The 17,566-nt window shown below is 50.4% G+C and overlaps 2 protein-coding genes across 3 annotated transcripts; one reads left to right on the top strand and one right to left on the bottom strand.

Moving 5' to 3' along the window:
* Positions 1–279: 279 nt before the first annotated feature.
* Positions 280–6,407, bottom strand: IFT20 (intraflagellar transport 20). Of its 2 annotated transcripts, XM_028519856.2 has the most exons (6): positions 6,267–6,407; positions 3,412–3,647; positions 3,123–3,251; positions 1,866–1,951; positions 1,111–1,214; positions 280–655 (listed from the first exon to the last, which is right to left on the bottom strand). In XM_028519856.2, exons 2-6 carry the CDS (start codon positions 3,485–3,487, stop codon positions 574–576), a joined length of 477 nt encoding a protein of 158 aa, XP_028375657.1. In that variant the 5' UTR covers positions 3,488–3,647; positions 6,267–6,407; the 3' UTR covers positions 280–573. The 2 variants fall into 2 exon arrangements, with proteins under 2 accessions (XP_028375657.1, XP_028375659.1); XM_028519858.2 differs by lacking the exon at positions 3,412–3,647 and having other exon boundaries at positions 6,267–6,396.
* Positions 5,872–17,404, top strand: TNFAIP1 (TNF alpha induced protein 1). Its single transcript, XM_028519852.2, has 7 exons — positions 5,872–6,767; positions 10,593–10,910; positions 11,510–11,679; positions 12,117–12,206; positions 12,292–12,344; positions 13,145–13,340; positions 14,818–17,404. The coding sequence occupies exons 2-7, from the start codon at positions 10,706–10,708 to the stop codon at positions 15,052–15,054; spliced, it is 951 nt and encodes a 316-aa protein (XP_028375653.1). The 5' UTR covers positions 5,872–6,767; positions 10,593–10,705; the 3' UTR covers positions 15,055–17,404.
* The last annotated feature ends 162 nt before the right edge of the window (positions 17,405–17,566 follow it).

The following is a 17,566-nucleotide window of genomic DNA, read 5'->3' as shown; positions in this document are numbered from 1 at the left end:
TAAAAAAACTTGTGAACACACATAGACAACAGTAGAAATTGGTCCCAGTTCTGTCTTTGCCTTTCCGCTCATACGTTGTATTGCTCTAATTGTTGGGAGTATCATGTGACTCGTGTGTAGTCCAAATAAAGGTAGCTGCTGACCATTGCCTGGTTTGTTCTGTGGACTAGGGAGGGGCTGGAGTCCAAGGTTCTTTTACAAGGCATTAAATGTACATTTTAAGGGCACCAGGAAAAGAGGTAGATAAGCCATCTGAAAACAATAATTTATTGCTTTTTCTTCCAAAGATTTATGAATTTACAAAAAAAAATCAAAGTTTACAGACTGTTTTTTCAGACAAAGAATGCAAGAGGTGGAACCTGGGCACCGTAGTCAGCAGGTGTTCACCAGACATGCATGGGCGTCTGAAACAGCCCGCCCCCCCCCCAATTCATTTCATTGCCTTCAGAGGTGCTGCCCTCCTCAGACACCCTCTCGAATGACACACTAGGTCATTAGTCAAAGTCACTGGAATGGTACAGAGGTTTTGGTTTGGGTTTTTTTGCCCTCCTGCTATAAAATGAAATTTTCAGTTCATTTCTGAAAAATGAATTGGTCAATAAATTCATTTTGTTCTGCTTCTACTTTACACAAAGCTTCATATTCAACTCGATACCTGAAAGACAAAATTGTTAGAAGCCCTAAAAATGGATGAAATAAACTTTGCACTTAACTCTTCTAGAGAAGAATATAGGTGATTTAAATGACTCCAAGAAATGGTGTTAGTTTGGAAGGAAGTAGTTAGGGCAAGCAGAGAGAGAGTTGTATGTGCGAAGCCCTGCACAGGGCCACGCATGACAGACCTTCAGCCCTGACAGCGTCCTTTCAGCCAGCCAGCCCCGCGTACACTCACTACTCGGCTTTCATGCTCCCACCTACTACAGGTGTTTTGTTATCAGCACATTTTCTTTTTCCTCCCCATCAAATGTAATTTCATTTTTAAAATCTCCAAATTAGGGCAAGTGACACTGTTGCTGGGAGAAGGATGATAAAGAATGAGGACCAGAGGTGACTGTTAAGAAGGAATAGGAGAACTGCCGTTGAGGAGAGACCTTGTTTTACCTAACTTACCTTTCGAGCTGCATTTTCTTTTCTGCTATTAGTGCTTGGAGCTGCTGCTGTTGGGCTTCTCTCTGCTTTGCTATAGATTTGAGCAAATTCCGAGCACCAATGGCCTAGAAAAACAGTGTCACAAAGGAGGTCATGGCTTCATTAAAACCACCTTCAGCATTCAGTCCTCGACTGTGTAAGGGCCATTGGGGGCTATCTCCCTGCCCAGCGGGAAAAGGCTGAGCCCCAGAGCTTTGGGAGAAAGAAAGAGTATTAACCTCATGACTCCGAAGTGGGAACTGGCCTGGAGCTCAGAGGCAGATCTAGGAGTGTCCCCAGAGTGTGGCACACAGGTGTGCAGTGGCCCATTTGGTGTGTCACTTAGCTTTGTGTCCTTTGCGAAGTCATCTATACTCCACACACCTTCACTTCTTCATTTATAAAATAAGGATAAAACCATGTATTTCCACGATGATGTCAAGATTAAAGGAAATGATGACCAAAAGTGTACTGGCATGTAAGAGTTCAACTTTTGGCCAGCTGGACCAGGAACTGTTTTTTTTTTTTTTTAAATTGAGGTATAATTGACAAGTAATTTTCAGGTATACAACATAATGAGTTAATACTGGTACAGGAAATGCTATTTAAAATCTTGTTTTAATGAAAAGACTCTCCCCTCCCTCCCTCCACACAGAATAGTCAAGGGGGCAGAAGGAAGATGGGCTAGTGACCAGGGTCCCAGGCCAAGGTTCAGCTGAAACACATGCTGATCTTACCTTCATCTTCTCATTTTCTGCTTCTTTTGCGAGTTGATCAACAAGCTCAATTAAACCACCAACTATTTTCTGAAATTGGCCAATTTCTTTTAGGGAAAGAAAAAATGTTTTTATTTTCTGTGTCATGGCTCTCCCTCAGCAATCCCTTTCAGCGAGACGGCAGAACTAACTGCCCCTTCTAATTTGTGTCAAAGCAATTTGTGCCCGTTGGCTAAAACCTGCCACCCTTGGTCTGAACCTGGAGATGAGGAGCCAGGTGTCCAGAGTAGCCTGGGGAATTCCTGGATCTTGAGTCCCCGCTGAGCCAGCTGGGTGCTATGACATCAGGCTAAGAAGGCTCCCGGTGGGCTCATTCTGTGGATGGACCCCTTCCTACTTTCCCAGGAGTGACAGGAGGCACAAAGGGCCATGTGCATGAAAGGACTTCAGGATAGAAACGCTGCCTCCTGACCAGCCACAGATACACTAGAGTTTAGTTAATGGTGGGGTGGCAGCTATCCACTCATGACCACAGCTAATGAAGAGCTCAGAGCATTTAAGTGCTTAATCTCTCATTCCCCTTTTTTCAATATCCGTGGATATGGCAGAAGCCCATTCCACTGAGGAGTAAACTAAGGCCCAGCGAGGCTGGCAACAGAATCCATGCTACCTTTCACCAGGGAAGCTCTCTCCACAGCGGAGAATCCCCAGAAGGCTCAGACATCCCTACTCCAGCTAGAGCTGCTCTATATTCACTGCCACTGGGCTTGCTTGGCTGCTGGAACAGGAGGTATCCTGGGTATCTCCAGTTAAAAAATAACTAAACTCAGTCTGTTGAGCTGCTTCTAGAGACTCCAGTTAATCAACTTTCACTCCCAATACAGATAAGCCTACCACTGAGAATATGATTTCTCCCAAGAAATCAAATCATCAGTACATAACTATTTCCCACCCCCGAGCCATAGTTCTGCCTCCATGAAGTTTAAGGTTCCTAAGAGCAAAAAACTCAAAGATGGCATATCTCAAAAAATACTCTCTTCTCTACATTCCAGTGTCTGTTTTGACTGGTGCTCTGTGTGGGGCTACATGAGAGCATAAGAAGAGGGCACACAGGCAAGGTGGGTGGCACATGGGAATTCACAGAGCCTGGGCTCAACCTCCAGGGAGCCGGCAGCTCCATTCAGGCAGGGCCAAGAGCAACAGTGAGGAGGTCGGGGTGGGGCACAGTTGAAATAGCTCAAAGCTGAGTGGCAACATGCCTCCCCAAGTGATACTCACTATCTACAAAGTCCTTGCACTCTTCCTTGAGTTCTGTGGTCTGCTGGGTAACCTCTGGGTCCAACACCCGCAGCTTGTTCAGCTCATCAAAGTGCAGCCCTGCTTCACCGAGGATGTCCTTGGCCATTGCTGTAAAGAAACCAACCCCGATCCCTGATCACTTCCCAACCACCCAAGGAAATGCCTGCTTCCAGCCCAAGCCCACTCTTGCCCCCAGACATCAATACCAGAAACCCAGATGTTCCAAAGGCTCCCCCCATCCATCTGCATCCACCTTTCTAAGCCTCACCTGTTTCCCTTCCAGCTTCTCTAGAGAAGGTCTGCTCTGAAGGAAGGACAGTGGCAGCCAGGAGGAGATGTGTCATAGGAGCAAGGGTCAGGAAAGAATAAAGTCCAGTTGCTTGTCACAGGCATCGTTCATTCAACACATATTTCTTGAGTGCCTACTATGTGCCAACTTTGCTAGATGTTGGGGGTACAGAGATGAGTGCAACATGGTACCGGCCCTGGAGAAGCACAGTTTAGCTGGAGGAAGACAGACATGTAAACTGAAAAGTTATACTGTTAAGTGCTTTTATAGAAATATCACTAAAGCGCTAGAAGAAAACGGAGCAGTTAACTTGGGGTGAGGAACTGACATTTAAACTAAGTTGTCAAGGAAGCCATAAGCATATTTATTTATCCCAAGTTATATATTCAAAAGGACACAAAGAAGCTTTTCAAATATAGTCCTGGATATTAACACAAAAAGCAAGTAAAAGAAAAAACCAGAGTAAATTAAATATTAGGGTTAAAAAAATAAGAAACCGAGAATATTACCCAAAATGTATGCCACGGGACTCTACACTTGCCTGAATTGGGACCCAAAGTTGGGTCGGTCTATTTCTAGCTGGAAACACAAAAAGGAATGAACTATCAGCCACAACGTACCAAGCAGGGAAGTCAGGGGAGGCATCTCAAGCAGACCAGACAGCCTGAACAGAGCCCGAAGCCACTGAAAGGGCCTATCCTGCCTAGACGATGAAAGGGCAAAGGATGGCCCCTGGCTGGTGTGGCTCAGTGAACTGATATCTGGATTTATATATTGAATCTGATGGTTAAGGAAAGTATCCAATTGAAAATTTTAAAGTAAGGGAAAAAACACATCCAACTGTGTGGCGGCTAACTAATGCCTATAGGCTGCGTGTGTACGACCTCGGCCCAGAGCCTTCGGCCTCCCTGGAATCCACTGAAGTAAGTAGGCTAGCATCTTCCTCTTGAAACATTTTAAGCCCCCAGAGCTCCTTATAATCAAGCTTTCCCCCCTCCAAGTACTAACCAGGCCCAACCCTGCTTAGTTTAGGAGATCAGGCCCGTTCAGGGTGGTATGGCCGTGGATTAATCTGGATTAGAAAAAGATTTGTTTTCCAGTTTGTTACATGTACAGGTATAGTCTGTGCATTTAACACCTATTGGGCCATTAATTAGACCAAATGCTCTATGAAGTTTCAAGTAACCTGAGGGAGCAAACACCTTCTTCAACTTTCACTCTGTTCCCTGAGAGCATGTATTTATTCAGAAACCTGTTCTGGCCCTGGTTGGTCAGTGAATTGAGCATTGGCCTGTGAACCTAAGGGTCGCCGGTTCGATTCCCAATCAGGGCATATGCCTTGGTTGCAGGTCCCCAGTTGGGGGTGCTCAAGAAGCAACCACACATTGCTGTTTCTCTCCCTCTCTTCTTTTCTGTAAAAATAAATAAAATCTTTTAAAAAATAAAAAGAAAGAATGGAGCTCCCCTCCCATATTAAAAAAGAGAGAGAGAGAGAGAGAGAAACCTGCTCTGGAGATAGAGTAATGAAGAAAATGCTTTGACGCTTCAGTTCTTGACCAGCACACAGAGAGTCACAAATTGGGGTAACAGTATGAGGAAAAGCTCATGGTGCTAGATGAAACTGCAGCAGGAGGACATAATTCTGATGGGGACGGGGATGTCAGCAAAAAGCAAAAGTGGCACTTAAGCTGAGACCTAAAAGATGTCCAAAAGTTTGTCAAGTGAAGCGGGGAGGAAGCATTCCAGGCAGAAAGAAAAGCATGTGTGAATATTCTGAGGCTGTAACTAAGTAAACGCACCACAAGAACCAAAACGCTAATGCGGCAGAAACAGTGAACATGTGTGGGGGTGCTTCGGGGACAATGAGGCTAGACCCGGAGGCTAGAGCTAGCTGGGTCATGAAGGGCCCTGAAAGGTGCAGTGCTGAGCCTGGATTTGTCAGAGCAGTAATGAGCAGCAGTGGATTCTCAGCAGAGTGACATAATCAGATTTGTCTTTTAGAGAGATCATGCTGACCCAGGATGGAGAATGGTTTGGAAAAAACACAGGGTGGGGCTACCCCTATCTTGTTCATCACTGTAACCCTACCATCTAGCATGGGATCTGAACATAACTGGCACTCAGTAATTGCTTGTGGAATGAATGGCTGTGAAAACAGAGGAGGTTATTACAGTAACCAAGGCTTAGGGCTGCAGAAAAGTTTTCCAATTTGAGATGTTTTGTAAGTCAGTTGTTAGGACTTAGTGAAGAATTAACTGAATGTAGTAGGGGTTTGGTGATGAGTGAAGGAAAGAATCAGACAAGATTCCCATGTTTCTGGCTTGAGACAACTGTATGGTTGAATGAGATGGATTAGACCAGAGAAGGAGCGGAGAGAAAGGGTTCCAGCTGACTATCAGATTCACTCCCAGCTACCCCCACACTCGAGCCTGCGCACCAGAGAAACACCGGGCACAAAAGCCAGACTGAGCTCCCTGGAGACGAGGGCAGTGACACTCTCTCCGCCCCTGGCTCTCCCAGATCCACGCTAGGCACTTGAGCAGGATCCATCGATAGAGGGTGGGGACTGGCACTAGACCGGAAGTTAGGAAGATGAGGGTGATGGAACTGGCTGTCTTCACTAGGTAAACTCCTTGAACTAATCTGAGTAGTTTCCTAAGATCGTTGCGAGCATCAACGCGTCAAGTTCCAGGCCCAAACTGCGTGTAACAACGCTCCCAAAGAGTCGGGCGAAATTTCCCCGTTTCTGGAACTGCCTTTCCTCGGAGCGCGGGCCTGTCGGGTACATCTCGCCCCGGGTCCGCCCGCGTCCCCCGACCCGAGTCACGGCCTACCTTTCGACCCCGTAGCGGCAGCGGGCTGCAGCCCGGACTAATGTCTGCAGGTAGCTTCTCTTTCCGACAGCTGGACTTGGCCAGCCAGACTCAGCCGCTGCCACGGCTACAGGACCTGTTTACACAGAACGTCACTACTTGACACCGGAAGTATTTACACCCGACTACTCTGCAGAGCCTGCTGGGAAACAAAGTCTGGAGAAGACGACCGGTTGCCTACAAAATCCAAAGGCTTTTGCAACGGAAAAGCTTCCGGAAGTAGTCGAGTGCTCCCTGCGAAATAAGGGCTGTTTCCTGTGGCCTGATTGGGTGCTGGGCATGCCGGGCCTTATGGTCTCAGGCTCCTGGGCCCGCCCAGCTGGGCGGCCACTCCAGGCGGAGTCAGCGGTGGAAGGATGTGATTTCACAGCCTGGGATTGCGGTCGGACAGGCGGCTACAGCCTAGGGGCGGTAAAGTGTGGGCCTACAACCCACCTGAGAAGAGAGGCGTCGCCGGGGACGGTGAGAATCGGGCCTGCCGATACTCTCGGGGATGGGATGGACGGGCCCCGGGCTGGAGCAAAGGGAGCCCAACCTGGTCCTGGGGAAACGGCGTGGACAGCGAATGGGAGATGGAGAGCTCAGATCCCCCACTGAGGGTGTCTGTGTGTGTCAGAACCGGTGTCAGTTTCTCGGTAGTATGGAGGGGTACGGGCTGGGGAAGACTACACTGGCCACAAAGAGATTGGTTCTTGAATTTCTCCAAATCCTTTGTATGAAGCCTAAAACTTTTATACACTTAGGATTTTTGCTAGACCCGCCCTCTCTAACCGAGATCGGTTCTCCCCACTTCCCGTTTCTCCTGATTTGAAACTGATTTCTGGGTCTTCTTCCTTTAGGACCCCCACCTCCTTCCACCGCTGTGGTCGTTTGCGCTTTATTCTGCTTGGGTTCCCCTTAGCTTCACTGACACGGATACGCCCCTAGTAGCTTCAGGCATCCCCAATATCCACACACAAAGTCCGGAAGGAAGAGCACTGAGGCCGCCAGTGGAAACTTCATTCTCACTGGAAGTACTTTCTGGGCGTCACCTGCCAAAGAATTCCTGGAATTCATTGGTATGGGTAGAATCGGAGCTGACGTCATCCAGGGGATCAGGGCAATTGCTTTGTGGGACAGGAATAGATTAACTCTGGATTTGTCTTTCTCTGTTGGCAACAACCTAGCCTTTGCGTTCCTTTGCTTTGGGAGGATATGTATGTGTGCTTTGATCCTGGGGAAATTGGTGCTAGATACAAAATACATAGGAACGTGTTAAAACCTGTTAAGGCAGTTAAGGGGTGGATGTATTTCCGTAGGGTGGGCTGAGGAAGTTAATGTGATCTCATAGTAGTGTTACTGATTGGACAGTCTTCTGGTGAGGGTTCATTCTATCCTTGAAGCAAATGAGAGTCTCCTGGACAAGCCATCGGAAGAATTCCATACCTCACACAGCACCTGCTCTGGCCCTTGCTTGGATATTCTTCCCAGGGACCTACCTAAATCTTATCAGGAACAATTTCAGTATAACAAACAGACATATTAAATACTTCAAAATGTATATGGCACTGTGCGAAGTTTGGAGAATGGAGCAGTAAACTTGGGGAAACCAGTCCACTGCTTCTGGGTTACACTGTTTCCAAGAGAGGATGTACAACTCTAAACTACGTTGTGTGATTGAATGAAATAATGCCACTATTTTCTGTCTCCATTATCACCACTGTAGTGCAAGGCTTCACCCTCTCTTGCCTAGACTGCTGCTTCATCTGGTCTTCCCACTCTTCCTCTTGAACCCTTACAATCCATTCTCTACACAGCAGCCAGAGTGATCTTTCCAAAATGTAAATAATTCAGATCACATCAGTCCCCTGCTTAAAACTCTCCGAACCATTACCATTGCAATTGGGGAAGATCTGAACTCCTTTATATGATCCAATCTTCCCTTCTTTCTATGCACCAGCCATTGAGGCCTCACCTCTGTTCCTAAAACAATGTGTCTGACTGGTGTTTTGGCACTTGCCTTCCCATCTGTCTAGAACACTCTTCCAGACCTCAGCTAGAATGCCACCTTCTCAAAGAGGCTTTCCCTGGCCCTCTATTTAGATTAGCACCTCTCCCTAGTTACTTTCTTAATCACTGTTTTTTATTTTTATTGCATTTCTCACTTTTGTAATTATCTGCATATTTATTTGTTTTCTTGTCTGTATCCACCAGCTAGAATGCAAGCTCCACGAGGCCTTGTTCTCATCTGTGTCTCCAGTGCCCGACACATAGCAGGGGCATAGTAAATGCTAACTCTTACTATTTTTATTCTTGTTAACATTTGAATTCCTTGAAGGCAAGGATGGTATCTTCTTTTTATTTTATTTTTATTTTTAAAAAATATTTTATTTATTTTATTTTTAGAGAGAGGGGTGGGGAGAGAGAAAGAGAGGGAGAGAAACACCAATGTATGGTTGCCTCCCACACACCTCCCTACTGAACCTGGCCCGCAACCCAGGCATGTGCCTTGACTGAGAATGAACCAACGACCCTTTAGTTTACAGCAGGCCAGCACTCAGTCCACTGAACCACACTAGCCAGGGTTCTTCTATTTTTTTTAAAGATATTATTTATGTTTTGAGAGAGGGGAAGGGAAGGAGAAAGAGAAGGATTAATGTGTGGTTGACTCTCACATGGCCCCCACTGGGGACATGGCCCATAACCCAGGCATGTGCCCTGACTGGGAGTAGTACTAGTGACCCTTTGGTTCACAGCCTGTGCTCAATCCACTAAGCTACACCAGCTAGGGTCGTCTTCTATTTTTTATTAGAAGACTAATCGCTTTTTTAAAATTTATTTTATTTTTAGAGAGGGGAAGGGAGGAAGAAATAGAGGGAGAAAACAGCAATGTGTGGTTGCCTGTCACACACCCCCAACTGAGGACCTGACCCACAATCCAGGCATGTGCCCTAACGGAACTGAACTGGCAACCCTTTGGTTCGCAGGCCAGTAATCAATCCACTGAGCCACACCAGCAAGGGCACATTTGTGTGTGTGTGTGTGTGTGTGTGTGTTTAAATCCACATCCAAGGACATTTTTTCATTGCTTTTAGAGAGAGGGCAAGGGAGAGAGAAGCATTGACTGCTTGTAGGCAATTGATTGCCTTCTTATAGGCCCCCAACCGGGGTACATGACCTGACCAGGGATCGAACCTACAAGCTGAGTATGTGTCCGGGCCGAGAATCGAACCCACAACCTTTCAGTCGGCCTGTGGGATGACACTCCAACCAACTGAGCCACACCGGCCAGGGCAGGATGATATCTTATTCTCTATTCCTACTGCTTAACATAGTAGGCACTCACAATTGTTGTAATACAATTGTTGTATTGTGATTCTTTAGGAAACCAAAACATATACAGTCTAAGTCGTCAGGGGTGACCTGGCTTTGCCTTCCTTTGTTTTCCTTGCTCTTCCCTCTCATGAAATACTAGTGTTTCAGTTTCCATATCACTTAATTGACTTCAGATTTATCATCTTGTCTTTTCTAGCCCTTTCTTCCTATTCTTGTTGAAAGGGAAGTGAGGAAAAGATAGGACTGGGCCCCCTCTCAGGAAAAAGAAGCAAAAATGGCCATCCTGTAGTTGTTCAATCCTGAAAAATGGTGACTTAGGGTAGGGCTAGTGCCCAGAAAGGGGAATATCAGGAAACCCCGCGGGAGCCGGGGTCACCTCTGCCGAGAACACGAGGTGGTTCCCCGAAGCCTGGCTCATTTCACAGTCTCCTGAGCTGCTTTTCCGTGCCTTCCTGAAGCCAGACCCCGGGTGCTAGTTACTGAAAATAAGCACTGGTGTGGACTGCTTCTGAGCCTGGAATCTTTAGGAAGGAAGTGCATCCTGTCCCTCAGCCTCCTGGGAAACGCCTAGGCTGGCTGGACTCCCAGTGGGTTTGGCTGGAAGTCTTGGACTCTGGGAACCTTGAGAAGAACATAACTGGAATCTGGCTGGTAGATCCCCAGGGTGGAGACTTCTGCTCTGCCCAGTCTGTTCCTCTGTCTGGCTCCGGGGCTTCTTGGTCTTCCTTGCCTCCCAGAGCTCAGTCTCAGGGAGGCTGGTGAAGAGACTGTGCTCCCAGACCTGGTTCCTGGCACCATGAAGAACAGCAGGAGCATCTTTCTTCCCATTGCCTAGGGTCTTCACCTCTGCCAGGGAACCCTGTCGAGGGCCGATCAAGGAGAGAGTGACTGGATGGTCAGTGTTTCTCCTGTCCCGTCCTGGCTGAGGGCTGTCCTCTGCTGATGCTTATCTTCTCTCCCATCTGCTCACAGCGTTGAGAGTATGAGGCTCTCGCCTCCGCTGGCCACTCACCCGTGACCCTTCCACCACGGCGGAACCTTGCAAGCCCACCTCCTGCCGTGTGGTGATCTACCTGAAGCGGGAGATGTCGGGGGACACCTGTCTGTGCCCAGCCTCGGGGGCCAAGCCCAAGCTAAGCGGCTTCAAGGGAGGCAGCCTGGGCAACAAATACGTCCAGCTCAATGTGGGTGGTTCCCTGTATTACACCACTGTGCGGGCACTGACGCGGCACGACACCATGCTCAAGGCCATGTTCAGCGGGCGCATGGAGGTGCTGACTGACAAAGAAGGTGAGGTACCAGGGCTTCTTGGGCAAGGTGGGAGGGGAAGGAGTTTCTGGGGACGTGACTTTGGGGCAGGGCGTAAGCCTGGCAGATCTAGAATCTATGTTCATTTTTCCAGTGCACCTGACACCGGACTCCACCTGGAGTTCTTAGTTGAGCTTCAGGATTCCTTGAAATTGTACATGGATTGTTGTATGCTTATGCATTTTCCAAGGAGGCTATCCACACGTTTTTTAATTCCTATCGGACTAGGTTCTCATAAGGAGCGTCACCATAGTGACTGGGCAGTGGGCAGAAGGCAGGCAGGCCTGGTGGTGTCTGTTGTCAGGAGGAGGGCCTGAGCGTTCCTGGGCTGAGGCCTCTACAGGGCCTGCCTCTCCCACGGCATGTGCCAGTTCTCTGCTTCGGGGAGGAGCAGCGAAGAGAAACCCTGGGCCCGAGAGCCTGAGATTCTGTTCCTGCTTCTGTTACCCTGTGCTGGGGGCTCTGCACTCATGTGCTCTTCGCCACCTGTCACTGGGCTCGTCAGGTGGCCTTTGCTACTGCCTGCTTCCCAGGTACCTGGAGGTAAACAGTAACCCTCTGGGGCCCATCTGAACCCTTAGGCTGGATCCTCATAGACCGGTGTGGAAAGCACTTTGGCACCATTTTGAATTACCTCCGTGATGACACCATCATCCTCCCTCAGAGCCGTCAAGAAATCAAGGAATTGATGGCTGAAGCGAAATATTACCTCATTCAGGGGCTGGTGAACATGTGCCAGACCGCCCTGCAGGTACGGAGGCCAAGTCGGGGCTGGTTGGTGAGGTTGGGAGTTGGCCCCCTCCTTCGGGACGTACGGGTCCAGTTCCTGGAGGGCTGGGTAGCAAGCCCAAGTGTGGTTGAGGAGCCCAAACCTGCATAGATACACCAGGTGCTGCCCAGGCCGAGCAGGTGGGCAGCCAGTCAGTTTGTAAGGTGACAGGCTGAAGCAGTATGGCTGGGCCCTGCCTCAGGTGTATAGCCCGGATGTCTGGATTTTTGGTTTTCTGGAAATGGAAGTCTGCTTGCCAGCTGGCAGTTCTGTTACTAGGGGCCCCCGCCTCTCTGTCTGATGTGTCCCCAACAAGCAGGGCTTGCTGTGGCAGAGGGGCTTTGACAGGTCCTGGGGAAAGCCTAGCCAAGGCTGGCAAACAGGATCTCAAAAAGGATTCTCGGCTGTGTGTCACCCAGGACAAAAAGGACTCCTACCAGCCGGTGTGCAACATCCCCGTCATCACGTCCCTGAAGGAGGAGGAGAAGCTCATCGAATCTTCCACCAAGGTACCGGGTCTCTACGGGACCTCTGAGGGCTACAGGCAGGGGGTTCCGGGACCCATGCCGGCCCTCATGCTCTCCTCTGTCACAGCCGGTGGTGAAGCTGCTATACAACAGAAGCAACAACAAGTATTCCTACACCAGGTAGAGTGGGCGTCCATGGGGTGCTGGCTGGGGTTCCTGGGGAAGGGCTGCAGAAGCAGCTCAAGGGGTGGAGCAGCCCAAGTGGAAGTTTGGCGGCAGACCCGAGGGAAGCCCCCTACACCCCTGGTGTGGTTGGCACGGGCCTGGGTCTTGGGAGGGAAGAGAAGAGAGTAGAAGGGGAATCAGGGCAGAGGCAGTTGGAACTTGCAGCAGGGCACTGGCTGGGATGCAGACGAGACTGAACATGCAACACCCTCTTAACATGTTGTGTCGGGCAGCGAGCCAGGTGTTTTCCCAGCATTACCTTCCCTGGTGGAGGAGGGACGCAGGGAAGCCAGTGGGCTGGGACCCCTCCTAGGCCAGCCTTTGTCCTAGGCCAGTTTCCCCCTTGCCCCCAGTGTCCTCTCAACAGGCCCCAGGTCTGTGCAAGAGGCTGCCAGCTGAGTCCCAACCCTCGCAGTAACTCTCGGTGAACAGACATGTTGCTAGCGTCAACCTTACAGCAAAGGAAAGAATCCTGCCGAGGTGGTGGCAAGCCTCCTTCCTTCCAGGCCTGATGAAAGGAGACCTCCGTCCCTCAGTTCTCTCTGCCTTAACTTGAAACCAGCTCAACTCCTTTCCCATGCCAGTCTCCAAACCCAGATGGTGCCCCGAGGCCCTTTCTCTTCCTTCCTGTCCCCTCTGGCATCCTGACTTCCCCTCATTTCAGCATGGTAGGGGAGGGGCAGGGAGAGCCCATGTCATATGCTCCCTGTGCTGGAACCGCATTCCCAGGCCTGTGGGCCCCGTGGGTTTTCCAGCAACTCCGATGACCACCTCCTGAAAAACATCGAGTTGTTCGACAAGCTGTCCCTGCGCTTCAACGGCCGTGTGCTCTTCATCAAGGACGTCATCGGCGATGAGATCTGCTGCTGGTCATTCTACGGCCAGGGCCGGAAGCTGGCCGAGGTGTGCTGCACCTCCATCGTGTATGCCACGGAGAAGAAGCAGACCAAGGTGTGGGGGCTTCCCCTGCGTGGCTGGGGGCAGGACACTCTACAGGGGCTGAAGGGGGCATGCATTTTGCTCTCCTGTCTTTCCCAAACTTGCCAGGCAAAGATCAAGGCCAGTACGAGGGGCTCGGGGAAAGGCACGGAACTCTTTGTGGTGGTCAGCTGACAGGCAGGGGCCGTCGGGAAGGACCAGATCTTTGGAGCTGGCCCAGTTCAGGTTTGAATTCTGGTCCCACAATTTATCAGTTTTCTGACTTCGGATCAGCCCTTTGAACCATTTAGGACCCAGTTTCCTCGTTTGCAAACATGGGAATAATGGTGTGGATTTAACAGAGTTGTTGTGAAAATGAGACCGTTCTGAGGAGCAGCGGTGCAGTGCAGTGGAAACGGCTGTTCAGATCTCTCCTGTGGCCCCTGCCGGTGGGGTGTCCCCGCTCACTCAGCTTAGCTCCGCAGTGACAACGCAGTGCCAGGCATCCGTGAAGGGATGCCAGGTGATAGTTAACATAAACTCAGCCAACTCCACTTTCCCAGGCCTCGAGTGGTCAGTGCCTTCCCCACAGAGTAGCTGCCCACCTGCGTGTGGGCACCAGAGACGGCAGGGCTTTGATGGGCTGGAAGGGCAGCCTGCCAGGGGGAGTCGTGTGCAAGTGAAGGGCTCAAAGCGGCAAGCTCATGGGTAATCCTCTCCCCCCGGATCACTGAAGTGCCTGCAGCCAGGCTGTCTGAGGGTCAGGGGAGGGCAGCTTAAGGAAGTGGTCCTGCTTCCTCCTGTCGTTTTTGGGGGTGGGAGCTCCCGAGTACACGTACTAGTGGAGTCAGGATGCAGGGACAGGTCTGTACGGGGGCTGGTTACGCTGTGGAAGCTGCAACGGCACCTGCCACCTCCTTAAGCGTTTTCTTTTTCATGAACTCTGTGACCCCACACACCACACCCGTGAGGGAGGCAGGGCTGGACCGTGCCCCCCACGTGGCAGATGAGGGAACAGAAGCTCAAGATGACACAAGTTAGGCTAGAGTCCAGGTGCCTTGAATGCCATCCCTAACCATCTTCCAAGTAATATTCACAACTCTCTGAGGTAGGCGTTAACCGTGATTTCACACGGGTGGAAACAGGCTGGGCAAGGTTATGCCCAAGGCCCCACACCTATTAAGGACTTGCACTGTACCTGTACAACACCTAGGCCTATCCAAAGCCAAGGCCCTGACCTCTGCATGGGCTAGTCCATTGGTCTGGGATCCAGAAGGATGTGGAGAGGATGCTAGTCTTCTGCACCCTCCCTTATGTGCATAGGGTACACCTCTTCACACCCCCTTTGGAGGGGGCCCTGCTCTCAGCGTCGGGAGACAGAAAGCCAACGTCTCCTAAGAGAGTTCAGGAGGCTGAATGAGCCAGCGCAGGGCCAGGAGCACCGCCTGCTGCTCTCTCTTCGGGATGAAACCTCATTCATTCAGTCCATCCTCTTGCCCCCTCACCCCAGGTGGAATTTCCAGAGGCCCGAATCTATGAGGAGACCCTCAACGTCTTACTCTACGAGACGCCCCGCGTCCCTGACAACTCCTTGCTGGAGGCCACAAGCCGCAGCCGTAGGCAGGCTTCCCCCAGTGAAGACGAGGAGACCTTTGAACTGCGGGACCGGGTCCGCCGCATCCATGTCAAGCGCTATAGCACTTACGATGACCGGCAGCTCGGCCACCAGTCTGCCCATCGTGACTGACGAGACCCTCAGGGAGTCAGGGCATGGGGCACCCTGTCTCCCCTGCTGTGGAACCCTGCCCCATTGGCCACACCACACTGCTGCTGGCTGGGTCTCTGCTCCAGCACCCAGAGGCATGACAGGTCCTGTCTGGAGGGGCAGAGGGCCCGAGTAGGAGAGGAACCCCATTCCTTCGCCCTGCTCCCTGAGTACTTCAAGATGACCGAGTCCTGGCCCCTTTGCTCAGTGACTCCCTGCCTGCCTGACAGGGAGCTGCTTCCGCCCCTAGGGTGAGTGGGTCAGTCTGCCCACCTCCTGCTAAGGACATCCACCTGGCCCTTCGCTGAATGCCCGTTCACCCTGCTGAAGGGCTGCTTTAGGCCTCAGCCGAGGCCCCTGGGGAATGGGGCCATTCTGTGGAGAAGGTGGCTGCTGGTGCTGTGGAGGCCCAGTTTCTTAGAAGGTGGGGCTCCTTTTTTCCTAAAGTGTTTAAGCACAGGGTTGATGATTTTTTTTTAATTATCTAGGAATTGAATAGTCATAGGTCTAATACTGAGGGGACTGGGTATTCCTACTACCCCTCCAGGATGCTAAGACTTTAAAGCACTTTGTACTTCTGTTCAGGAGAGCTGTATTTCTCCCTGACCCGTGTTGTCTTTTTCTGACCCTAATCTCCTCTTCCATGCAGAATCAATCTGAGGGAGGGGATAGAAGAAGCAATAAAAACACTGACCAGTTTTGGCTTTGCCAGGAGGCTGGCCAAACAGCCTGCCCAGAGAGCGCTGAAGAAGGATGTGTAAGCTGGGGCCATGGTCCTAGTAACGCTCCTGTGAGAAAGGGCGTTTTACTCCAAGTTCTTAGAGTCACGTAACTGACTCTTTGATTCTCCTGCCCTCAGCTCCAAGGCACGCTGCCCTCATTGTAAACCCAAAGAGCCATTCAGGGGCAGGAGCGTGAGCCACCGCAGGAAGGCTGTGGGGCCCGTGGGCACTGGGCACAGAGCCCCACGTTCTTGGTGGCCCTGCACGGGCGTGGCATGTGCTTGGCCATATATCCTCCCACCCCCCACTCATGCTGTCAGTTTTGCATCCTGGCTGGGGATGGTGGCTCTTTCCAGGGTGTCTCTAGACATAGGATACTGTGAGCAGCCTAAGCCCCTTGAAAGGTTTCATTTCTTTCTTGTTAGGTAATTTGGCCATGGCAATGCCAAGCACCAGTTCTTGGGCAAGGATGTGAGTTCCTCTTCAGGTCTTTGGTTTTTGTTCCCTTCTGTTTGGCGTGGTTCTCGGGAGGCTGCTTATCTGAATTCTTTTCCAAAGGAATGCCGTCAGGAAGGGAATGTTCAGCCAGTTTAACAAATAACAGAGCAGCACAGCCACTTAGCAGTGCTCACTCATTCGGGAAAGGACACAGGTTATCGAGTTCATCTCTCAACTACTCTTACAGTAAGCCCCTGAGTGGCTATTCATGGCTGACTCCACAGTCTGCGGCAGATGCCAGGCCAGGGTTAGTAGATGCTCAACAAGGACCTGAAATGGCATGATGGGGCAAGAGAAATGTGACTCTAATCAGGTAGTTTACATTTGTCACAGTCTTGAATGTGTAAAGACTTTCAGATGAGGCATCCTGGTGATCAGCTAAAAATGGTTCTTCCAGCATTCAGTGGAGATGAAGACAAATCAGTTTCTTTGGCCAGATTCTGGCTTTGGCTTTGTGCCTTTCTCAGAGAGCCTGGAATAATTCTGAGGCCAGTGGCCTATTTCCTCAGCTGCCCTCCTGAAGCCCTTTTAACACTCAAAGTCCCAGCGCCCCACTGGAGTATTTTAATGATTGTCCTTCGACCTTCACAGCTCCTGTAGCCTCTTTACAGCTGTGATACTCAGATCCTGCACTGGCTCAGTGACTGGTCTTTCTGAGAAAGCATGATGGTCTGGGACTCTAGAAAGTTTCTCTGATTGAAATTATCTCCTCGTTCTTAAAAAACTACTAACATTGAGCTCATTGAAGCAATCTTAGCTTTTTACATCAGACTTTGTGGTATAAGGGCTTGGTGGATCTCGACCTTCCCAGCCCCATTCAAAAAGCAACTCTTGGTTGTATGACTTTTTCAACTCCGAGCAGCCCAGGGAAAAGTAAACAAGAAGGGTGGATGAAGGTCAAACCTTCTCATCAGTTTCTCAGAAAACCGGAAGCCTGCTGTTAAGGACACATACCGGTACTGGGTTTTACTCAGTTTGCCGTCTGATGAGGTCTGCCTACAGGATGGCACAGGTGCTGGCACGAGAGAACAACTTTAGCACACAGTTATGGTTCTTCGTCATTGCATAGGTGATGGAAACACTAATTTCTAATAAAACTGTGTTACACTGCAGTGTGCAGAGCGTGCTTACAGTGGGTACAGCTTGGTCAGCTCGCCGCTATGGATGTGGCTCTTTTGTGTGTGTCCACCTGACCTGGCTTCTCCCTGTCAGATGTTCCCCTGGCACTCGGTTGTCCTGCAACCCGGGCTCCCCCTGGTGGAGGATTAAGGACA

Source organism: Phyllostomus discolor, chromosome 8 (assembly GCF_004126475.2).
Source record: "Phyllostomus discolor isolate MPI-MPIP mPhyDis1 chromosome 8, mPhyDis1.pri.v3, whole genome shotgun sequence".
NCBI classification, from domain to species: Eukaryota; Metazoa; Chordata; class Mammalia; order Chiroptera; family Phyllostomidae; genus Phyllostomus; species Phyllostomus discolor.
The sequence above is the reverse complement of the archived record's forward strand: the minus strand, read 5'-3'. Positions and strand labels throughout refer to the sequence as shown.